Consider the following 25,545-nt stretch of genomic DNA (forward strand, 5'->3'; position numbering starts at 1 on the left):
CGCGTATCATCTGCCCTCTCATCGGCCAGAATGGTCCCACCTGAACTCGCTTCCTCCCGCCTGTCTTCCATCTTTGAGGACATGTATTTCCATTGTTAGAGCAGTCACTTGAATATTTTGTCAATAGAATAGACAATCCTTGGTTAAAGCGACTGTGCAACATATCTTTGAGTGTATAAAGTATATAGACATACTGTAGCTATATTGACAAACCTGACAAAAAACAACATAACTGCTTGTAGATAAGTGTTTTTCACCACATAGAACTTATTGTCAGTTAGCCTACACACGGAGCTGCAAGATGCCATTGTTTTCCACCTCAATCCATGGAAACTGGGTCCTGTACTTTACTTCAGTACTGACACAGCAGCCGTATGGGAAAGTATTGTTCAGGCTGGTACTGAGTTACTGCAGACTTAGTCTGGGGCTACAGTTCAAAGTTTTAACCCAGTCACAACCAGTCTGAAGAATTCACACAAGTGTTGTGTCTGGACTATCATTAAATGTGAAGACTTATCTTCGCAAATCAATTCTCTGTGTGTAATTTAATTACGCGATTAAACTAATCATGTAACTTCAATTACCTAGGAAGTCAGGGCACCACGGGAATATGTTGTTTATAGAGTTTTAATTCCCATATATAACTTACCTTATCGAGTACAGTCTTGTATTCATGTATTTTATTACCTCATCAGTTCTCATTACTGAACATGGCAAACCCTCAGATATCTGCATGAACCCTAGCCTCCATAATGAATCAGCGATATACAAATTGGCTTAATTATTCATTTACTAACTAAACAAATCACAGAAATACATAAACAAACAATATAGTTATTGGTTACTAACACAACACATTGAAAAATCCCTAGTGGGCTAAACCATTCTGTGAGGCTTGGTAGACAATGGAAAAGGGTGGGAACAGAAAGAGCGGGAAAGACATAATGGATTCACTACCCAGTTGATAATTATATTAATTGAAATGCTAATCCTTTGCACATGAACGGCCGCTCATTGGAAAATAATTGCAATGTATACATTTACGCCCGTATGTCGTTGTGGTCTTCTCTGTTGGAATCGCCGGTCCGTCTACTGGAGAGTCAGTTCATCAGAGTCTCTGGTTAACGTCCACAGAAGTCACAATGTCTTTCGCGGTTGTAGCTTTCTCAGCGGCTCTGGATAGTGTCTGTTGTAATGGATACGTCAGGCGTACAGATGGCCGTTGCATAGAATAGATGCTTCCGCGGTTGTCGTTATTCTCGTACTAGATTTACGTAATTTCCAGCTGCAGACTAGTAATTCTACATCTAGGATTTGCTCTTATTCTGTAGTGATCGATAGTCTCAGAGTTGAACCATTTTCAGCCGTGTAGCCAACACGCCACGCTGTCTGGTCTCCTGGGCCTATAGAGTTGTAGTTCTTAACCATTTCAACATGTAGCATCAGCTCCATGTTTTCTAGTCTAATGTAAATTTAGTCAGGAGTGGATTTTATACACGTCTGAGAAAAGGGCGGTCCATGACGCCGACGTAATGTCTACGCTCAGGGGGGCGTGGCCACTGATTTGGTTAACTTTATATGAAAACCCATATTTTCTCATTTAGAAGGTTATCACATTACATCTTTTCACAAATAGTTTCATGTTTAATCACAAACATTTCACAATATTTAGATGTAAACTCCATAATTAAGAAGTGTACACAACCAAAAGACACAGTAGAGGGTTTCCTGTCCTTCATGAGATCACCAAATGAAACACACTCTTCACGAATGTCCCTTAAGTGTCCACGGACCACATTCTCAAAAATACAAATATTGTTTAATTATTCACACTTTTGATGTCCAAGGGTCTCTCAGTGTTCCACAGTTTACATTCCAAAATCGAACACTACAGAGCATAGAGGCAGCGTATTTTATGACCGCCATAAAAAAAACAGCCGACTTCCCGCTCTACGAGAGGGGGCACGCTGTAGCGCAGACCCACTGTAACCTGATCCTTCAGATCGTCACAGGAGAGAGTTATGACAAGTGTGGTTTTAAATCTGCGACTGCAATGCCAAGATCTTTATGTAGCCTAGGCCACTGGTATTGTTTTGAACCACTGATATTCACAGGTCAATTTGGACGCAAAGAAGCCGTGAGGAAAGCCCACTCCAATCAAAGCTCAGACAGTACCAGCTGGGCCTTTTCGGCCAACCACTCGCCATTGTAGGCATCCTTGCTCCATCCTTATTGACTTTGCGCTTGTCCCTTTAGAAGTAGTAGGAGACTGCTGTGTACTTCCGAGACAGAATGTCCTCCATTCTCTGATTTCCTCAGTAGCTACTCTCATGCCCCGTCAGGATGTACAAGTTGCTTAAGGCAGATGGATTGTCCGTGAGAGTACTCTGCAAGATAATGTCCCTGAAGAATAAAAGCACGTGTTAATGTAAATTATTTATTTTGCTTCAGTAATTTGACAAATGTTTTGCTATCGAATTGCTATCAAACTCCATTAGTTAAGAGACATGCCTTGTGGTTCCCAAGACTCTGAATATTCGACTTTCATCCGTGATCTCTTGTGTAACCTAGGAAAAATTTAAAAACGTCACAATGTTATTTTATTGTCAATAGGTGAGTTGACAACACAGTCTGACAATCTAGAAAAGCTGGACTGGTGTTTTGTTCTGCATTACCTCATCACTATTCAAGCTTCTACCTTTAAGCCCATGCTTCCAGAAGGCCAGAACACTATCCTGCAAACATACTGCAAAGAACAATTTAGTCACCTCCAATCCAAAGACACAAAGCTAAATGATTAGAATGCAGCACTCATCCATTCCCTTACCAAGAGTCTCAATGGAAAAGTCAAAGGTCAACTTTGAGGTCCTCCCTTCGCATGGATTTCCATTCAGATTCACAATTTTCACAGTGTCTGCAAAGGTCAAATGGTCACAATTCAATCTTGCTTTTTTCTTCTTCATTCAAGGGTTCTTACCATTCCAACTAGAACACTAGCACATCCAATGTTCCTGATCAAATTATACTGAAAGCAGAGTATTGAAAGAAAGGAACTCACTCTCCAGAGTGATCAGTACCGTGTCTCTGTCCAGCTGAGTTACCTGCATCACCTTCAGAGATTGACTACCTGTGAAAACGTTACATAAACAATAACATCACAGCTTGCACACTGCTCGTCTGTTTGTCTAGATCAGTGGCCATCAACCTGTCGATCGCGATTCCTAGTCGATCACCAAACATTTTTGTACGAAAGCCAACGATAAAGGCTTTCGCTGTCGTTGTTGTTGTTGGGTCCACTTGGTTCAGAAGCTCTGTGCACCGGGTAAGCAAAGTGTTCCCATTTTGAGCCATCTACAACATCCGAGTGTTCAAGACAACTGGGAACCGACTGGGACATAATTTTTTTAAACAGTCATCCAACTCAGAATTCCAATTCTAAACTGAAAATCACTGACGTCACGATTTGACCCCTTTTTCCCCCCCTCCAGAGTTCCCAACTGTCTTGAAAGCACCATGACCATGAGATGCAGGTACCATCAGTCCAGTTTAATAAAAAAGTTAATTTGCAAATTATTTCAATTTATGTCCAGCTGTGCCTCGCAAGTGCTACACCAACTGATCTATTTTGTTATCAAAGCTCAAGTTTTAATAATATAATATGGTCTGAGAAGAATATTGGCAGGCCAGGTATATAGCCAATATGATGTGATAATGTATTAGGCCTACTACACAAACCTCATTCCTACCAGTGGAGTTATCCTTTATAGATAAAACTATACTAATTATATTCACATCACCAAATAATTGATTAAAACACTGTTTTATAATGAAGGTCTACAGTAGCAGAAGTCTGTAGGGTAGCACCATGGTGTAGCCGGAGGACTGCTAGCTTCTGTCCTCCTCTGGGTACATTGACATCAATACAAAAGGTTCATGGTTCTCACCCCCTTCTATAGACTTACACAGTAATTATGACAACTTCCAGAGGACGTCCCCCAACCCATCAGAGCTCTTGCAGCATGAACTGACATGTTGTCCACCTAATCAAAATATTAGATATTTAATCTAGTACTGAAAGCAGAAGCTACAGCTAGCTAACACTGCAGTGCAGTGCATACAATGTGGTGAGTAGTTTTTCCTCAGAGAGAAAAACAATAGTTGAACAGTTTTGAAAAAAGTAATTTCTTCCAAAATTAAGGCGAAGCGAGAGAGAGCAAGCTATAGTCGGTTGTATTTAAAAAACACTTTCACTTTGCAAGAGAATACAGCTAACTAGTTTTGCCTACTCAAACACCCAGCTCAAACAGACAGGGATGCCATGTTAGCTAGAAGTCCACAAGCAAATGAAAAAGGTAAGAGGAGGAGAAGGCATAGATAGTAGCGAGAAGGAATTACATATACAGTACAACGAGCAAAGGGATCACGCTGTTTTCATGTGGCTGCTATGAAAGTGAACTGTGTTTGCGTGTGATCAGGAGTGTATTCTGTCCTTGAGCTGTTCTTGTCTATTAATATTCTACATTATGTAATGTTTCATGTTGTGTGGACCCCAGGAAGAGTAGCTGCTGCTTCAAGATTGTTTTGGTCACGTGGACTAGGATATGTTCCGTGTAGCCTCTGAGAATAACATCGCCGAATAAGGTGACTGAGTGTATCACGAAGTGTATAGGAGATGTTGTACCCACTGTGACTATTAAAACCTATGGCAAGGTGACTGGGAATATTGCCTAATATAAAACAGTGTAGTTTTCCCTCTAAGGCAATCAAACCGGCAAATCGTCAGTATAGAGCTAAAGTGGAGTCGCAATTCAACGGCTCAGACACCAGACGTATGTGGCAGGATCTACAGACAATCACGGACTACAAATGGCAAACCACACAGACGGCATCCCCAGCCGCGTCCTGAGACCAGCTGGATGGTGTGTTTACGGACATATTCAATCTCTCCCTAACCCAGTCTGCTGTGCCCACTTGCTTCAAGATTGCTTTCTTGGGTACAGGAACAAAGGTAACTGAACTAAATGACTAGCGCCCTGTAGCACTCACTTCTGTTATCATGAAGTGCTTCGACAGGCTAGTTAAGGATCATATCACCTCCAACTTACCCGACACCCTAGACCAACTTCAATTTGCTTACCGCTCCAATAGATCCACAGATGATGCCATCGCACTGCACACTGCCCTATCCCATCTGGACAAGAGGAATACCTATGTAAGAATGCTGTTCATTGACTATTGACTACGGCAACTGCACCGCAGGGCTCTACCAGAGGGTGGTGCGGTCTGCCCAATGCATCACCGGTGGCAAACTACCTGCCCCCAGGACACCTACAGCACCAGATGTCACAGGAAGGCCAAAAAGATCATCAAGGACAACAACCACCAGAGCCACTGCCTGTTCACCCCGTTATCATCCAGAAGGTGAGGTCAGTACAAGTGCAGCAAAGATGGGACCGAGACTGAAACACAGCTTCAATCTCAAGGCCATCAGACTGTTAAACAGCCATCACAAGGCGGCTTCCACCCGGTTACATAACCCTGCACCTTAGATGCTTCTGCCCTATATACATAGACTTGAAATCACTGGCCACTTCATTAATGGAACACTAGGTCACTTTAATGATGTTTACATAGTTTTGCTTTACTCACTGTGTTCTATTCTACTGTATTTTGGTCTATGCCACTCCCATATTGCTGCGGCAGGCAGTTAGTAGCCTAGTGGTTAGAGTGTTGGACTAGTAACCGAAAGGTTGCAAGATTGAATCCCCGAACTGACAAGGTAAAAATCTGTCATCCTGCCCCTGAACAAGGCAGTTAACCCACTGGTCCTAGGCTGTCATCGAAAATAAGAATTTGTTCTTAACTTGTTTGGGATAGAGGGCAGCATTTTCACTTTTGGATGAATAGCATGCCCAGAGTGAACTGCCTCCTACTCAGTCCCAGATGCTAATATATGCATATTATTATTAGTATTGAATGGAAAACTCTGAAGTTTCTAAAACTGTTAGAATGATGTCTGTGAGTATAACAGAACTCATATGGGAGGCAACAACCTGAGAAAAAATCCAAACAGGAAGTGGGAAATCTGAGGTTTGTGGTTTTTGAACTCACCCCTATCGAATACACAGTGGGGTATGGGCTATTTTGCACTTCCTAAGGCTTCCACTAGATGTCAACCGTCTTTAGCACGTTGTGTCAGGCTTCTCGTGTGAAGGGGGGCCGGATGGGAGCTGTTTGACAAAGGGGTCTGCCAGCAGCCTCGTTCTCGGTCAGGCGCGTTCACATGAGAGGTAGCTCTCGTTCCATTGCTTTCTACAGACAATGGAATTCTCCGGTTGGAACATTATAGAACATTTATGATAAAAACATCCTAAAGATTGATTCTGCACTTAGTTTGACAAGTTTCTTCGACCTGTAATATAACTTTTTGAACATTTCGTCCGACTGGACCAGATCGCGCTTTTGGATTTGTTTACCAAACGCCCTAACAAAAGAAGCTATTGGACATAAATTATGGACCTTATCGAACAAAACAAGCATTTATTGTGGAACTGCGATTCCTGGGAGTGCATTCTGATGAAGATCATCAAAGGTAAGTGAATATTTCTAATGCTATTTATGAATAATGTTGACTTCCCAACATGGCGGATATTTCTCTGGCTGGTTTGGGCTGAGCGCCGTTCTCAGATTATGCTTTTTCCGTAAAGTTTTTTTGAAATCTGACACAGCGGTTGCATTAAGGAGAAGTGTATCTAAAGTTCCATGCATAAAACTTGAATTATCATCAACATTTATAATGAGTATCTGTGAATTCATGTGGCTCTCTTCAAAATCATAGCATGTTTTTCAACTACTGAACATAACACACCAATGTAAAATGAGATTTTTGGATATAGATATGCACTTTATCGAACAAAACATACATGTATTGTGTAACATGAAGTCCTATGAGTGTCATCTGATGAAGATCAAAGGTTAGTGATTCATTTTATCTCTATTTGTGCTTTATATGACTCCTCTCTTTGGTGGGAAAAATGGCTGAGTTTTTCCTGTGACTTGGTGGTGACCTAACATAATCGTTTGTGGAGCTTTCGCGGTAAAGCATTTTTGAAATCAGACACTGTGGCTGAATTAACGAGAAGTTTATCTTTAAAATGGTGCCTAATACTTGTATGTTTGAGAAATTAGATTTATGAGATTTCTGTTGATTTGTATTTGGCGCCCTGCAATTTCATTGGCTGTTGGCGAGGGGTTCCCTAGTCCTAGACAGGTTAACTGACTTGCCTAGTTAGATATATTACTGCACTGATGGAGCTAGAAGCACAAGCATTTTGGTACACGCGCAATAACGTCTGCTAAACATGTGTGTGACCAATAAAATGTGATTTGATTTCACAACAGCTTATAGGGATCCTAATAAAATACCAATACTATTCATTCTGCCGATTCTATTGAAAGAGCGTTTCTTAAAATGGAAGCAAACGGAACGGTGATAAAAATACCTGAATTTGTCCAATAGAAATTCACATTTGCAAGTGTTGCACTAATGATTACCTCCTAGATCAGCTACATGCAGGCAAGAGGGTGCAAAGCGCTATTGAATGTGTCACTGTCTGTCACCTTGACTACTCAAAATTCTCTACGTTGTAAACTTTCGTTCATAGGCTAGGTTGTAGCAACTGCATGATGGGTATAGGGAAATTAGACTATCACGTAGTAGCCTAAACCTATCGATGTTACATTGAGCTGGGTGAATGGAATATGAATGACAGTCATCCAATATGCTGTAATAGAAATAGAAAATTGATCATAAAAAATTGATCAGCCCCCCTCATCTTAAACAGCACCAACCACCACTGATTCCAACATTTTTATATATTTTTTTACATTAACCTAAAAAACATTTAAATCATGTTTAAAACAAATTCTGAGCGGTAGATCTCGGCTTGCTTTTTGACTGAAAGTGATCTTGACTCGGAAAAGGTTGGTGACCACTGGTCTAGATTAAACTAGATAAAATATCAAAATATTGATGGAGGTACCTGTCTGGGCTCTGGGTGTGTCATTCAAGTGGATGATGTCAAAGTGGACCTGCTCACAGGTCTTGACAGGGGCCTGTAACCTGCTCACACCCACACACACCTGTGGCAACTCCTCTTTCTCCAGGACAAGCAGTTCAAAGATGGGGAGGGTTTCTGGGAGACTCACAGCGATATGCTGAGAGGGAGAGGAGAAAGCGGAATGGAAGAATGCTTTGTGATGCTTTTCTATTTAAAGAACACAATGCTAACGTTGTATAGAGATGCATTGGGAATACACACCTTGAGTTGCATGAACTTCTGCAGGGGCTCGTACCACAGCAGTAGGACAAGGCCAGTTGGTACAACAGCACACAAAAATGTGCTGTCAGTGTATGGGTTACGCACTGAGAATAGATAAGGCAGAAGAGAGAGAGATGTCATCTTAGTCATTAAGACGGCACAGTACATCTCCATTTTTGACTAAAATAACATGTTCCTTACCAACGCTGCAGCGTCGACAGCCTTTGGTGTCTGGTATCTTTCCAGACACAGAAAACTTTCTATAAAGAAAACACATTAACATGAACCATTTGTTTTTTTTAATGTACAATTTCCAGGATGATTTCCCTTCCTCTCATGCCAATATCAGTGAAAAGCAACATTGCTTGGGTATTTTCACTACGGCCTCTCGCTGCCCAGGGGTGGAGTGTCCCTACCTTGAGTTGATTCTCTCTGTGAGGCGGTGGGTGTTGATGGACAGGTGGCCCTGCCTCTTCGGCAGGTGTCTGCGCTGATCAAACAGGGTGGTCAGCCTCTGGGAGCACAGCTGCGATGATTTCCCTGTGGCGCACGAAGACAGTAAACACACGTCTAGATAATACACTGTATTAGGGTGTGTTGTCATTGTTGCTGGTGTGAGGGACACGGAGGGCCCTACCTGAGATAGACATTAGCACATTGTTCATGACATACAGCCAGCTGCACCTCTGGGGTAATAACTGAAAAACACAGAAAAGCTTTTTAAAAACGGACTGGTAAGAAAAACTATTTTTTTAAACATTTTTGTACAATTGGTGTTAACATGATGGTACCTTCTCCATTGTGTCCTCATGGAGCTCGTTGAGGTTCAGGGTGTAGATGCCCTCCTCTGTCCCCAGGATGAGGTGTTGATCTGAGGGAGGATAGTCAGATATTCTTCCCAAGCTATGACTGGTTTGACAGAAACTCTATTGACTGACTGTTATCCTTTATAGCCTGTGCTTACCTTTAGTCTTTGGCAGGACCCATGTGACAGCACAGTGGATATTTAATGGACAGCCATTAAACACCTTGGAAAAACAGGCCCCCATCTAGAAAAGACTGTGTGGTTCAATGTATCATTTCAAAGCGGTATTTTCTTATTGGTAGCTATATATCCAGACATCTTGACTTACATGGACTTTGGGTGTGGGTGGAAGTCCATGGCAATCACCTCTCTGAAGAAAAAAACAAATTCCACAGAATTATCAGTCATCATTTTTGCACAAGAGATGCATTTAAGAGGCGTGTCAGTAACTTGTCTGATGGTGACTCACCGAGTCCTCAGTTTTCCTCCTGAGTGTGCTCCATTCTGGAGACAGTGGGGGCTGCTGGGCCTTGGCGGCCGTCTTTCCCGGCCTCTGTCCAGACCCTTCAGTGCAGTATAGGGTCTCAGGATGATGGATTTGAGCCTTTTCTAAATTGGTCATGCAGATTGACAAAATTAGTAGTTGATGTCATTACCTTTACACAGTGACTTCATAGATTGTTTTAGTGAGTGTTCCTGTGTGTACAGGATGTGTTGTGTGTGAGTGGATGCTGCACCTTCAGAGGGAGAGGAGCAGTTGAAGAGAGAGGGGTCAGCCAGGGTGGGGTCTGTGAATGGAGGAGTGACAGTGGGAGGGGTGGAGTCACAATTGCCAGTGCATTCTATGGCGCTAGTAGTGTCAGTGGACTGGGGGATGGTATTCCTTGGGGCAGGACTGAGGACCCCACTCCTCTTCACTGTGCCACATTTATCCATATCACCATCATCTTCTTCAGGAGAGTGCTGCAACAGATGAACACAGACGCACGCTGGTGCAGTTCCAAAGAAACAGTGTGGAGTGCCTGAGAGGATAAGATAATACAGTGTGTAGTTCCCTCTCACCTCAGCAGAGGGCGCTCTCTTGACGGTTAACCTCCTGCAATGGATATCAAACAGACCACGTTATGGGAATTAAACATGTGTAGTGATTTGGATGTGCAGAATTGTTTAAAATTCCTTTGCATTCAGCTTACTTGGTATGTTTGTTTGTAATGGGAATTATATTTTGTTCCCTTTGGCTTTGGTGTGTTATTGGTAATGTAGATAAGTGCTATAAAGAGATGTATATAGATGGTTTTATAGCCTCACCTTTCAAGCAATGCTTCCTCAACACACTCCAGTAGACTCCTGCACCTCAAATGTAGAGTAGATTAAGTCATTACTGCCTTCATTTGTAATTTATTATTACGACAGATTTGTCATAGGAAGTAAAATAAACGATAGCTTACGAGGAGTTCTTTTCATCATCTGTAATGCTCCATTCGTCATATGATCCCTGTTGGGGAAAATATATTGATGTACTGACAGTTCGACATATTGTTTTCTATGTTGAACATGACTTCATATAACAGAGGTTAGACACAGATGATAGGCTACTCACCAGGTCAGGAGAGGGGTCAGTCTCCTTCCTCATGGGAGGGCCAAATTTTAGCAGATCAACTGAAAAAAAAAAAAAAAGTCAATCCCCACATATACAGTACCATTCAAAAGTTTGGACACTTACTCATTCAAGGGTTTCTCTTTATTTTTTTTACTATTTTCTACATTGTAGAATAATAGTGAAGACATGAATACTATGAAATAACAAATATGGAATCATGTAGTAACCAAAGAAAGTGTTAAAACAAATCAAAATATATTTTATAGTTTGAGATTCTTCAAAGTAGCCACCTTTTGCCTTGATGACCGTTTTGCACACTCTTGGAATTCTCTTAACCAGCTTCATGAGGTAGTCACCTGGAATGTATTTCAATGAACAGGTGTGCCTTGTTACAAGTTAATTTGCATAATTTCTTTCCTTCTTAATGCGTTTAGCCAATCAGTTGTGTTGTGTCAAGGTAGGGGTGGTATACAGAAGATATACCTATTTGGTAAAAACCAAGTCCACATTATGGCAAGAACAGCTCAAATAAGCAATGAGAAATGACAGTCCATCATTACTTGAAGACATGAAGGTTAGTCAATGTGGAACATTTCAAGAACTTTGAAAGTGTCTTCAAGTGCAGTTGCAAAAACCATCAAGCGCTATGATGAAACTGGCTCTCATGAGGACCGCCACAGGAAAGGAAGACCCAGAGTTACCTCTGCTGCAGAGGATAAGTTCACTTCAGTTACCAGCCTCAGATTGCAGCGCAAATAAATACTTCAGAGGTCAAGTAACAGACACATCTCAACATCACCTGTTCAGAGGAGACTGCATGAAATCATGCCTTCATGGTGTAACTGCTGCAAAGAAACCACTACTAAAGGACACCAATAAGAGACTTGCTTGGGCCAAGAAACACGAGCAATGGACATTAGGCCGGTGGAAATCTGTCCTTTGGTCTGAGGAGTCCAAAATTGAGATTTTTGGTTCTAACCAGTGTCTTTGTGAGACGCAGTGTAGGTGAACGGATTTTCTCTGCATGTGTGGTTCCCACCGTGAAACATGGAGAAGGAGGTGCGATGGTACTTATTTAGAATTCAAGGCACACACACAACCAGCATGGCAACCACAGCGATATGTCATCACATCTGGTTTGCGCTTAGTTGGACTATCATTTGTTTTTCAACAGGACAATGACCCAAAACACACCTCCAGGCAGTGTAAGGGCTATTTGACCAAGAAGGAGAGCGATGGGAGTGCTGCATCAGATGACCTGGCCTCCACAATCACTCGACCTCAACCCAATTGAGATGGTTTGGGATGAGTCGGACTGCAGAGTGAAGTGCTCAGCATATGTGGGAACTCCTTCAAGACTGTTGGAAAAGCATTCCAAGTGAAGTTGGTTGAGAGAATACCAAGAGTGTGCAAAGCTGTCATCAAGGCAAATGGTGGCTACTTTGAATAATCTAAAATATATTTTGATTTGTTTAAAACTTTTTTGGTTACTACATGATTCCATGTGTTATTTCATAGTGTTAAAATCTTAACTATTTTTCTAAAATGTTGAAAATAGTAAAAATAAATAAAAACCATTGAATGAGTAGGTGTCCAAACTTTTTACAGGTACTGTACATATGATACAGAATAACACCTTTAAAATATTGAATACTGTACTAGAAAATCCTCCTCAATATCATCATCATCATCATCATCATCATTTTTTGTTATGAAAATGATATGATACCAGTAAACCAAAAAAACACTTGTTCTCACACTACTCTCATTTTATTTGAGTGGATGCTCAGACTTGGTGCCAGTGACTATCCCCTTGTGTCCTCCTGACCTTGGCTGCTTGCCCCTGCATGCGGTAATGCTACGTCGGCCATAACAATGGCTCATCAGTAATTCCAGTGTCCTTGAGAAGCTGTGGATGCTAGGATCTGAGAGTTACTCACACTGCTCCTCAGACTGAGTCCTCTGGACCGACAGGGGTTTTCCTAAGGACTGGATCTTATCAGGGAATGCACTGCATGTCTGCAAACCCCCCCCCACACACACACACACAGTAGTATACAGGTCATTAGTGACATGTTTAACTTAGTAGTAGTAATCCACATAGTACAGTGTCGTGCCCAGGCATACATTTTAGGACAGGAGAGGAGAGCTCACCTCAAGATCACTCTCATCCATAGTGTGTGAGGTTTGCAGAACGGGGTTGCTGGCCATGTCCAGCAGTTCAATGGCCAGGGTCCTGGTCAGCCGCTGACTCACAAAGGGGTGCTGAGAAGAAAACGAGTCATGTGGGGAGTGTCGGTCACCTAAAGGACTATGTTTAGAACCTACGTATAGTTTCTGCACTAGGGACATACAGTGCCTTAGGAAAGTATTCAGACACAGTTACTTTTTCCACATTTTGTTACAGCCTTATTGTAAAATGTGTAAAAAAAATATTCAGCCATCTACTCACAATACCCCATAATGACAGAGCGAAAATGTTTTGCAAATGTACTAAAAATGCAAAAACAGAAATACCTTATTCACATAAGTATTCAGACCCTTTGCTATGATACTTTAAATTGAGCTCAGATGCATCCTGTTTCAATTGATCATCCTTAAGATGTTTCTACAACTTGATTGGAGTCCACCTGTCGTAAATTCAATTGAACGGACGTGATTTGGAAAGGCACACACCTGTCTATAAGGTCCCACAGTTGACAGTGCATGTCAGAGCAAAAACCAAGCCATGAGGTTGAAGGACTTGTCCGTAGAGCTCCGAGAAAGGATTGTGTTGAGGCACAGATCTCGGGAAGGGTACCAAAATAATTCTGTAGCATTGATGGTCCCCAAGAACACAGTGGCCTCCATCATTCTTAAATGGAAGAAGTTTGGAACCACCTAGACTCTTCCTAGAGCTGGCTGCCCAGCCAAACTGAGCAATCGGGGAAGAAAGGGTCATGGTCAGGGAGGTAACCAAGAACCCAATGGTCACTCTGACAGAGCTCCTCTGTGGAGATGGGAGAACCTTCCATAAGGACAACCATCTCTGCAGCACTCCACCAATCAGGCCTTTATGGTAGAGTGGCCAGACGGAAGCCACTCCTCAGTAAAAGGCACATGACAGCCCACTTGGAGTTTGCCAAAAGGCACCTAAAGACTCTCAGACCATGCGAAACAAGATTCTCTGTTCTGATGAAACCAAGATTGAACTCTTTGGCCTGAATGCCAAGGATGGTGGTGGCAGCATCATGATGAGGGAATATTTTTCAATGGCAGAGACTGGGAGACTAGTCAGGATCAAGGCAAAGATGAATGGAGCAAAGTACAGAGAGATCCTTGATGAAGTCCTGAGTGCTCTGGAGCAGGTTCTCAGACTGGCGTGAAGGTTCACCTTCGAACAGGACAACGACCCTAAGCACACAGCCAAGACAACGCAGAAGTGGCTTCAGGACAAGTCTCTGAATGTCCTTGAGTGGCCCAGCCAGAGCCGGACTTGAACACGATCTAACATCTCTGGAGAGACAGTGAAAATAGCTGTGCAGCGACGCTCCCCATCCAACCTGACAGAGATTGAGAGGATCTGCAGAGAAGAATGTAAGAAACTCCCCACAGCTGTGCCAAGCTTGTAGCGTCATACCCAAAAAGACTTGAGGCTGTAATCGCTGCCAAAGGTGCTTCAGCAAAGTACTGACTAAAAGGTCTGAATACTTACGTAAATGTGATATTTCCGTTTTTTATAAATGAGCAAAAATCTGTTTTTGCTGTCATTATGGGGTATTTTGTGTAGATTGATGAGGGGGAAAAAATCATATTTAATCAATTTTAGAATAAGGCTGTAACCTAACAAAATGTGGAAAAAGTCAAGGAGTCTGAATACTTTCCAAAGGCACTGTAAATTCAACAGGTTTTCATTAACTTTGATGCCATCTTCTTGTTCTCCTCAAAAGGATGGAACTCTGAGGTAGTACCTGTAGCAACTTCTCTGCAGTGGGCCTTTTGCGAGGGTTCTTGGTGAGGGATACTTTCACAAAGCTGTGAAAGTCAACGGACCTAAACAGGAGAGACCACTGGTTATTACCACAGGGGCTAATGGGCTCCTAGACACAGTGACATTTATAGTATTCTTTTTGATTTATTATCATTTTATTAGCCCTTCGGAGGACAACATGTGCTTTGTTTTAGTATTTTGTTACATATACATTATTCCTACATTTGAAATACATGGTACCCTTATACACAGTATTACATGTCAGAAATACATATTAAATGGTACTCAGACATATCCAGTATACATATGGTGTTTTCGGTCCTAACTATTACAGATCTTGAGCTTTTAAACCGCACCCCTCAGCTTATTCGTTTGTTTAAAAATCAATCAGTATATTCGAGTTCAACTATAATATTTGTTGTGGCTTTCAGGAGGATGATATTTAAAATTGTAACCAGCTTTGTACGGCTTGTTAGAAGAAAAAAAAGGCGATACTTTGAACAAGTTTTCATTTTCAATTAACTGACAAAGAGAGCTTGTAATCTGGTTAAAGGAAAAAAGGGCATTTTTTGAACAAAGGATGAGCCAGCTAATCTACTGGAGCAGCAGTTTGGGTTTAACTTTTGCAGAAAGAGGTTTAATGCTTTAATGTGTTATCATTTTAGCCTCTCTTACTCGTATTCATTACATAAATACATTACTAGTTATGTAGCTCATATTACTTTTTAATTGTAAACTAACTTCTACCATTTGGACTTGTCCTTCAGTTTGGGAGGCTGGAAGCTGCTCTTTGACATCACCATCAAGGCCCTGGGGAAAAAAATAATAATCTAAATCTCAGAACAATAACTTGTTGTGCAACATGATGCAGTGATCATTATCCACATCTGATTTGTTAATATGACTGGATACAACATTGTTATTACAGAATCTGTATAATTATAATAATGAGAGGTGACATCCCAGCAACTGTCCCCTCACCTCATTGGGTGCAGGTCAAACATTGGAGGCTGAAGCTCTGCCAGCTCGATAGCGGTGATGCCCACTGCCCAGATGTCACATAGCTGGTTGTACCCGCCTTTCTTCTCCACTGCTGCCACCTCGGGTGCCATCCTAGAAGAGCAACGCTGCCCGTGGATAACTGTGGTACACCATGATAGTGGGCCTTGTTTTGGTGCCATGGATGGACTTAGATCACTCACCAGTAAGGCGTGCCTATGAAGGACTTCCTCTTGGCAACAGAAGCATTGATCTCAGCTGCAACGCCAAAATCCGCTGGAGGGAAACGATGGCGTGAGAGGTGGAGACAAATATTTGAGTAAATCAAAAAATATATATAAATCAGGGACTGGGTGTGTCCAAGGGCAGTGGTGTAAAGTATTTAAGTAAAAATACTTAAAAGTACTAGATAAGTAGTTTTTTGGGGTATCTGTACTTTACGATTTTTATTTTTGACAACTTTTACTTTACTACATTCCTAAAGAAAATAATGTACTTTTTACTCCATACATTTTCCCTGACACCCAAAAGTACTAGTTGCATTTTGAATGCTTAGCAGGACAGGAAAATGGTCCAATTCAAACACTCATCAAGAGAACATCCCTGGCATCTCTATTGCCTCTGATCTGACAGACTCACTTAACACAAATGCTTCATTTGTAAATGATGTCTGAGTGTAAGAGTGTGCCTGCTCCTTGCTATCCGTAAATACATTTAAAAAACAAGAAAATGGTGCCGCCTTGTTTGCTTAATAATAGGAGTTTTAGCAATTACATTTACTTTTGATACTTAAGTATATTTAAAACCAAATACTTTTACTCAAGTAGTATTTTTATGGATGATTTTTACTTGAGTCATTTCCTATTAAAAGGTATCTTTACTTTTACTCAAGTATGACACTTGGGTACTTTTTCCACAACTGACCACGGGAGAGGTAAAGAGGATATGTGAAAGTGAGTGACAGTGTGAGGGTGGAGGACAGTCACTGACCCAGTTTGACATCTCCTCGCGATGTTAGAAGAACGTTGGCTCCCTGTGAAGAACCCACATTGACACAATGAGTGCACCGTCTCACACTCTCCCATGAAGACAGTCCCAAGCTCCAATTACACAGAGAGAGACATACATTTACACTTGCAAAACTACATTTCTGTAAGTAGTTCCAAAGCGCCAGACCAAATGATTCAATTCAGATGAGTGGTAGCGCAATTTTTTTACATGTTTCATATCCAACAGGATTCTATACATTACTTTTATGTCTCGGTGCATTTTCCCAGTCTCATGTAAGTGATGCAGTCCCTGCAAACACAGAAAATCCAATGACCGTTGCCCTGAGATGCCACTGTCAAGCATGACGTTTATGAATTCACAATGTAAATAAATGTTACATCCAAATGGAAAGTTTCACAATAGAAAATTATTAAACGCTTTATCCAATGAATAACGCTGTATATCATTTCATTCTTACCTGGAGTGTTTCCCTGCACACATATGCAATCTGCCTCTCATTCAGGGGGCCAGTAGCTATGGAAACGTAACAATTACGTGTGTCAGTCAAAAAGAGAATATATGAGGGACACAGTAAGTAGTTGAATCTTTACTTGAAACACTGGATGATGCCATGCATATACATGATCTATCGGGGTGGGTGTTAGGGGGGGGGGGTGACGTTCTCCAACTGTACCATGATAAATATCCTGCAGGGAACCTCCTCCGCAGTACTCCATGCAGATCCACAACTTGTTATTTCTACCAAAGGAAGAGGCGCACCGTTAAAAAGGAATCGCTCCGAGTTTCACATCAACTTTTAACGTTCGACTGCAGACCAGACCTGAGGTAGCTGCCGAAATAGGCCACAATGTTCTTGTGGTTGCATTCTTTAATCATGGTGATCTCCTGCTGGATAGATGAGATGTCGTCACCTGAAAAGAGAGACGAGCACTGATTTTAATTCCAGGAATACTGCGAAACAATGTGATGGAGATAAAAACACAACTGTACTTTGGGATAAATAGCCTACCGGGATCTAGTTTTACAACTTTGATTGCAGATACCACAGACGTCTTGATGTCTCGGGCCTATAGAGAAGAGTACAAAAAAAATGTTTGATGTTTTCCTGATCATTTGACATTGTGATTTCATTTTTTTGCTGTGAATGTTATGGGTACTGGCATGACCGTTCAAGTCATGAGTGCCACAGACTCAGTTATACAATGGGAAACGAATAATAGCCGACCACACATCAAGTTGAAAGTAGTTATATAGGTATATTAGATTTAAACCAGGGATGTATTCACTAGGAAGCAAACGGAAGCAAACTGAACAAAACTACGAGGGAACTAGCTGAATTTGTCAGATAGAAACTCTCGTTTTCGTTGCATAACGCAACTGTTTGGGATAATGATTACACCTCAGCCGATTAAGTATCCTATTTGAGGGCCTTGTGCTCACACTTTGTTTTCCACTGATAAAAAAAAATGGGTGATAAGGGGAAGTATACCCTTACTGTATGTCTACAGATCATACAGACACAACGATTATGTTACCAAGCAAAGCAGTGAAAGGACATGTGGGGGAACTATGAGGCCCTTGTCAGCTACCCTTGAAAAAAAAAAGACATCTGATACGGAGCGGTACTCACTTCCTGTTTTGTTTCTGTAGTAAAAAAGACTTCCTGTGATGAAAGTCACATAAAAGTAATGTGTATTATGCAGCAGACCTTTTACATCCTCGACTAAATGAGACTATTATTGCTAATCTCAGCTCAAGATCACTCTCAAGACATGGCCTAGGCAACTAATCCATCGATTGTTTTATGATGATTTCTATATTTATTTTACAGAAATCTTTCCCATACTTTACAAGGGTTTCTTGGGTATGCTACATTGAAAATGATAAGACTATATTTGCTGGCCATGGCAAATATCAGAATTTAGGTCAGGGTTCTGGCCTGGGTGTATACAGTGAGTTTCTCACGGTTTTGACAACTTCCTTTCTCAACAAATTTTTAGTTTCCTGTTACCAACTGCTACAACCAAGGCATCATCTCACATAACCACAAACTAAATGATTTGTTTCTGTTCTATACTCCATTAACTTTATTTGGTGTGCTGGATCTTTTTTTTAAACACATGACCATATACAGTGCATTTGGAAAATATTCAGACCCCCCCTTACACACAATACCCCATAATAAAATAAACTGATTTATGGAATATATATACACACTACTGTTCAAAAGTTTGGGGTCACTTAGAAATGTCCTTGTTTTTGAAAGAAAAGCCATTTTTTTTGTCCATTAAAATTACACTGTATTTATGATCAATTTGATGTTGACATTGCTAATGTTGTAAATGACTATTGTAGCTGGAAATGGCAGATTTAATGGAATATCTACATAGGTGTACAGTAGCCCATTATTAGCAACCATCAATCCTGTGTTCCAATTGAACGTTGTGTTAGCTAATCCAAGTTGATCATTTTAAAAGGCTATTTGATCATTAGAAAACCCTTTTGCAATTATGTTAGCACAGCTGAAAACTGTTGTCCTGATTAAAGAAGCAATAAAACTGTCCCTCTAGAGTATCTGGAGAATCAGCATTTGTGGGTTTGATTACAGGCTCAAAATGGCCCGCCATACACCAGTTTCAATGTCAACAGTGAAGAGGCGATTTAAAAGATTAAGATGGGCAAAATAACAGACACTGGACAGAGGAACTCTGCCTAGAAGGCCAGCATTCTGGAGTCACCTTTTCACTGTTGACTTTGAGACTGGCGTTTTGCAGGTACTATTTAATGAAGCTGCCAGTTGAGGACAAGTGAGGCGTCTGTTTCTCAAACTAGACACTAATGTACTTGTCCTCTTGCTCATTTGTGCACCGGGGCCTCCCACTCCTCTTTCTATTCTGGTTAGAGCCAGTTTGCACCGTTCTGTGAAGGGAGTAGTACACAGCGTTGAACGAGAGCTTCAGTTTCTTGCCAATTTCTTGCATGGAATAGCCTTCATTTCTCAGAACAAGAATAGACTGACGAGTTTCAGAAGAAAGTTCTTTGTTTCTGGCCGTTTTGAGCCTGTAAATCAAACCCACAAATGCTGATGCTCCAGATACTCAACTAGTCTAAAGAAGGCCAGTTTTATTGCTTCTTTAAATCAGGACAACTGTTTTCAACTGTGCTAACATGAGTCATGTTAGCAGTCATGAGGACCACCACAGGAAAGGAAGAACCAGAATTATCTCTGCTGCAGAGGATAAGTTCATTCGAGTTAACTGCACCTCAGATTTCAGCCCAAATAAATGCTTCAGAGTTCAAGTAACATACACATCAAATGTTCAGAGGTGACTGCGTGAATCAGATCTTCATGGTCAAATTGCTGCAAAGACACCACTACTAAAAGGACACCAATAATAAGAAGAGACTTGCTTGGGCCAAGCAACACGAGCAATGGACATTAGACCAGTGGAAATCTGTCCTTTGGTCTGGTGAGTCCAAATTCGAGATTTTTGGTTCCAACCGCCGTGTCTTTATGAGACGCAGAGTAGTTGAATGGATGATCTCCGCATGTGTGGTTCCCACCGTGAAGCATGGAGGAGAAGGTGTTATAGTGTGGGGGTGCTTTGCTGGTGACACTGTTGGTGAATTATTTAGAATTCAAGGCACACTTAACCAGCATGGCTACCACAGCATTCTGCAGCGATACGCTATCCCATCTGGTTTGCACTTAATGGGACTATCCATTTGTTTTTCAACAGGATAAAACACACCTTCAGGCTGCGTAAGGGCTATTTGACCAAGGAGAATGATGAGTGCTGCATCAGATGACCTGGCCTCCACAATCATCCAACCTCAACCCAATTGAGATGGTTTGGGATTAATTGGACCGCAGAGTGAAGGAAAAGCAGCCTACAAGTGCTCAGCATATGTGGGAACTCCTTTAAGACTGTTGGAAACGCATTCCAGGTGAAGCCGGTTGAGAGAATGCCAAGAGTGTGCAAAGCTGTCAGGCAAAGGGTGGCTACTTTGAATAATTGCTTGATTAGTTTAACAGTTTTTGGTTACTACATGTGTTATTTCATAGTTCTGATGTCTTCACTATTATTCTACAATGTAGAAAACAGTAAAAACTATGAAAAACCCTTGAAGGAGTAGGTGTGTCCATACTTTTGACTGGTACTGTATACAGTTGAAGTCAGAAGTTTGCATACACTTAGGTTGGAGTCATTAAAACTCGTTTTTCAACCACTCCACAAACTTCTTGTTAACAAACTATAGTTTTGGCAAGTCAGTTAGAACATCTACTTTGTGCATGACACATACATACACACATACTTGAAGTCGGAAGTTTACATACAACTTAGCCAAAAACATAACACCACCCTACTCTACTATTTATATCTATTTAGTCCTACCTCAGGCCAACATCCTAAAAAGATGGGACACCACCACTTAACACACCCTGTAACTCTTCTGATGTCAAGTCTCGCACACCCAAATACCTCTCTGCAGCTGCCACCACAACCTCAATTGTCTGCGTCCCTGCAGTACAGTTGATAACAATTACTATAAAATGTTAAAAATCCAATCTTACTGAAACTTCTATCACTTGTTGATTTATCCCTCTGTACTGGTACAGATCTACTACTCACACCACTCCTCTTAGGATCCCTCCCCATTGACCCATCTTCCTCTACCTCCCTCCTACACACTGCTGCCACATGCCCATAAGCTTGACACCTGTAACAACGTAATATGTATTCGGCACAAAAGCTCATACAAGATAACTTATATATAACCTCACTTTGTCGGGCAAAGACTCAACACCAAAACTCACAGACAACTTCTGTTTCACCACTCAACCCACCCTGTCTGCGTCGCACCAAACAAAAAGCATCAAACACTGGGAATCTTCTCCTTCAGTTGGTTAACTTTTACATTTATGGCTACCCCAGTAATCACTTCTTTCAGTGGCACCCTTTTCTTCCAGTGGGTCCGAAGTTTACATACACTCAATTAGTATTTGGTAGCATTGCCTTTAAATTGTTTAACTTGGGTCAAACGTTTTGGGGAGCCTTCCACAAGCTTCCCACAATAAGTTGGGTGAATTTTGGCCCATTCCTCCTGACAGAACTGGTGTAACTGAGTCAGATTTGTAGGCCTCCTTGCTCGCACATGCTTTTTCAGTTCTGCCCACACATTTTCTATGGGATTGAGGTCAGGGCTTTGTGATGGCCACTCCAATACCTTGACTTTGTTAAGCCATTTTGCCACAACTTTGGAAGTATGCTTGAGGTCATTGTCCATTTGGAAGACCCATTTGCAACCAAGCTTTAACTTCCTGACTGATGTCTTGAGATGTTGCTTCATAATATCCACATAATTTTCCTGCATCATGATGGCATATATTTTGTGAAGTGCACCAGTCCCTCCTGCAGCAAAGCAACCCCACAACATGAGGCTGCCACCCCCGTGCTTCACGGTTGGGATGGTGTACTTTGGCTTGCAAGCATCCCCCTTTTTTCCTCCAAACATAACGATGGTCATTTTGGCCAAACAGTTCTATTTTTCAGACCAGAGGACTTCTCCAAAAAGTACGATCTTTGTCCCCATGTGCAGTTGCAAACCATAGTCTGGCTTTTTTATGGCAGTTTTGGAGCAGTGGCTTCTTCCTTGCCGAGCGGCCTTTCAGGTCATGTCGATTTAGGACTCATTTTACTGTGGATTTAAATACTTTTGTACCTGTTTCCTCCAGCATCTTCACAGGATCCTTTGCTGTTGTTCTGGGATTGATCTGCACCTTTCGCACCAAAGTACGTTCATCTCTAGGAGACAGAACGCGTCTCCTTCCTGAGCGGTATGACGGCTGCGTGGTCCCATGGTGTTTATACTTGCGTACTATTGTTTGTACAGATGAACGTGGTACCTTCAGGCGTTTGGAAATTGCTCCAAAGGATGAACCAGATTTTTTTTTTCTTCTGAGGTCTTGGCTGATTTCTTTTGATTTTCCCATGATGTCAAGCAAACGGGCACTGAGTTTGAAGGTAGGCCTTGAAATACATCCACAGATACACCTCCAATTGACTCAAATTATGTCAATTAGCCTATCAGAAGCTTCTAAAGCCATGACATCATTTTCTGGAATTTCCCAAGCTGTTTAAAGGCACAGTCAACTTAGTGTATGTAAACTTCTGACCCACTGGGAATGTGATGAAAGAAATAAAAGTTGAAATAAGTAATTCTCTACTATTATTCTCACATTCTTAAAATAAAGTGGTGATCCTAACTCACCTAAGACAAGGACATTGTACATTTTAGGATTAAATGTCAGGAATTGTGACAGTTTAAATGTATTTGGCTACGGTGTATGTAAACTTCCGACTTCAACTGTATATGAAATATCACATTACATAAGGATGCAGGCCCTTAATCAGTACTTTGTTGAAGCACCTTTGGCAGCGATTACAGCCTCAAATCTTCTTTGGTATGACGCTACAAGCTTGGCACACCTGTATTTGGGAAGTTTATCTCATTCTTCTCTGCGGATCCTTTCAGCCTCTGTCAGGTTGGACGGGGAGCGCCCCTGCACAGCTATTTTCAGGTCTCTCCAGAGATGTTAGAACAGGTTCAAGTCCGGGCGCTGGCTGGAACCCTCAAGGAAATTCAGAGACTTTTCCCGAAGTCACTCCTGTGTTGTCTTGGCTGTGTGCTTAGGGTCGTTGTCCTGTTGAAAAGGTGAACCTTCGCCCCAGTCTGAGGTCACACTGGAGCAGGTTTTCATCAAGGATCTCTCTATACTTTTCTCCGTTCATCTTTCCCTCGAACCCAGTCACGCTGCTGAAAAACATCCCCACGGCATGATGCTGCCACCACCACGCTTCACCGTTGGGAAGGAGTTCAATCTTGGTTTCATCAGACCAGAGAATCTTGTTTCTCATGGTCAGAGTCCTTTCGGTGCCATTGGCAAATTCCAAGTGGGCTGTCATGTGCCTTTTACTGAGGAGTGGCTTCTGTCAGGCCACACTACCATAAAGGCTTGATTGGTGGAGTGCTGCAGAGATGGTTGTCTTTCTGGAAGGTTCTCCTATCTCCAGAGGAACTCTGGAGCTCTGTCAGAGTGACCATCAGGTTCTTGGTCACCTCCCTGACCAAGGCCCTTCTCCCCACTGATTGCTCAGTTTGCCAGCTCTAGAAAGAGTCTTGGTGATTCCAAACTTCTTCCATTTAAGAATGGAGGCCACTGTGTTCTTGGGGACTTTCAACTATACAGACATTTTTGTACCCTTCCCCAGATCTGTGCCTCGACACAATCCTGTCTCGGTGCTCTACTGACAATTCCTTCGACATCATGGCTTGGTTTTTGCTCTGACATGCTCTGTCAACTGTGGGACCTTATATAGACATGTGTGGGCCTTTCCAAATCATGTCCAATCAATTGCATTTACCACAAGTGGACTCCAATCAAGTTGTAGAAACATGTCAAGGATTATCAATGGAAACAGCACCTGAGATCAATTTCGAGTCTCATAGCAAAGGGTTTGAATACTTATGTAAAGGTATTTGCTAAAATTTCTAAAAAACTATTTTGCTTTGTCATTATGGGATTGAGATTTTTTTTAACTACATACATATTAGAATAAGGCTGTAACGTAACAAAATGTGGAAAACGTCAAACAGGTCTGAATGAATACTTTCCCGAACGCACTGTATACTTAGAGTAAAAGCTTAATCAGCATTTCCCTGAGTCTTGTTAATCTCGTAAACCCGACCCTAGGCAAAATACAGTGGGGAAATGCACACATTGATGATACTAAGGAAGGCAACATTATATCAGGAAAAAATAGGTGTTTTAATCACAAAACAATTTCTAGCATTTTTTTATTAAGAAAACCATCACATTCTGTTTTTAACGGTGACGCAACATACGAATAATGCTATAAATTACCATCTATTCAAACAGGTATGTGTCTGCTCAGGTAATACAGTCATATGCAAAACAATCACAATTCGGGGGATTGATGCATATCCAGTAGCCTACGAAGGAGACCTAAGTTTCACTAAAGTACAAAATAATAGAGCATTGCGAATTTAAAATACCTTAAATACATCTCCGTATGTACCACTCCCGATTCGGTGAATCAACTCGTAGTCCTCCAACGGGTTCGAGTAGGAGACACCAATTGCCTCCATCGCAGCAATGTCTGCCTCGACTCGCGCTGTCTTGCGACTAGTGTTGATTCCTGTCTTAATGTCTGCACTTCCTCAGCAACAAACCATCAGAGGCAAAAAAAAATTTAAATAAAAAAATGGCAGCTATAGTCGACAGCCTTGTTATGCTCAGTGAACGGCAGCCTACCAGTGCCATGGCATTTATGTAAATAATTAGGTATTGTTGTTGCTCCTGAATGAAGAAAATAATCCGCGTTTGAGTTTTTTCATTGAAACGAAGCCCTGTCAAAAAAGAGTAATTGTACACCAGTTTGGTTATTGTTTTGTTTAAAGTTTTTTTTCTTTCAATTTCATAAAAACATCTCGCTTGCACGAGGGTTTACAACGGGGTAGTAAACGCTCGCACGCACATGCCCAATGGGGTAGTAAACCCTGGGGAGAGCTTACACTTGGGAGAAGCCTTGAGGTTATTGTGGTGATTGATACGTTAATTGATTGATTTGTTGATTGACTGGGTGATTATTAAGGTTATTAAATAGGTAGCAAAACTACTTCCATGGAAAATATATATTATGATTTATAAAAGACAATCCACTGTGTATAGTTTTTATTCGTAAGGAAACGATGATGGCTTAATTTGGAAACTATGACTTTATGGCTGGCAGGCAGCCTGGCGGTTAAACCGTTG

The 25,545-nt window shown here is 41.5% G+C and overlaps 1 protein-coding gene across 1 annotated transcript; it reads right to left on the reverse strand.

Annotated features, from left to right (window-relative positions):
• Positions 1-611: 611 nt before the first annotated feature.
• On the reverse strand, positions 612-25,264 carry LOC129868655 (mitogen-activated protein kinase kinase kinase kinase 2-like). Its single transcript, XM_055942826.1, has 32 exons — positions 24,786-25,264; positions 17,716-17,773; positions 17,527-17,617; positions 17,380-17,444; positions 17,164-17,219; positions 16,947-16,994; positions 16,686-16,728; positions 15,899-15,971; positions 15,678-15,809; positions 15,444-15,506; positions 14,677-14,758; positions 12,881-12,991; positions 12,667-12,745; positions 10,727-10,785; positions 10,575-10,621; positions 10,435-10,473; positions 10,189-10,222; positions 9,864-10,089; positions 9,596-9,735; positions 9,455-9,496; positions 9,286-9,370; positions 9,113-9,192; positions 8,959-9,019; positions 8,738-8,861; positions 8,523-8,581; positions 8,322-8,425; positions 8,043-8,217; positions 3,059-3,127; positions 2,828-2,914; positions 2,676-2,746; positions 2,512-2,567; positions 612-2,403 (listed from the first exon to the last, which is right to left on the reverse strand). The coding sequence occupies exons 1-32, from the start codon at positions 24,876-24,878 to the stop codon at positions 2,316-2,318; spliced, it is 2,640 nt and encodes an 879-aa protein (XP_055798801.1). The 5' UTR covers positions 24,879-25,264; the 3' UTR covers positions 612-2,315.
• Positions 25,265-25,545: the final 281 nt, after the last annotated feature.

The sequence above is a fragment of the Salvelinus fontinalis genome, chromosome 13 (assembly GCF_029448725.1).
Source record: "Salvelinus fontinalis isolate EN_2023a chromosome 13, ASM2944872v1, whole genome shotgun sequence".
Lineage (NCBI taxonomy): Eukaryota > Metazoa > Chordata > Actinopteri > Salmoniformes > Salmonidae > Salvelinus > Salvelinus fontinalis.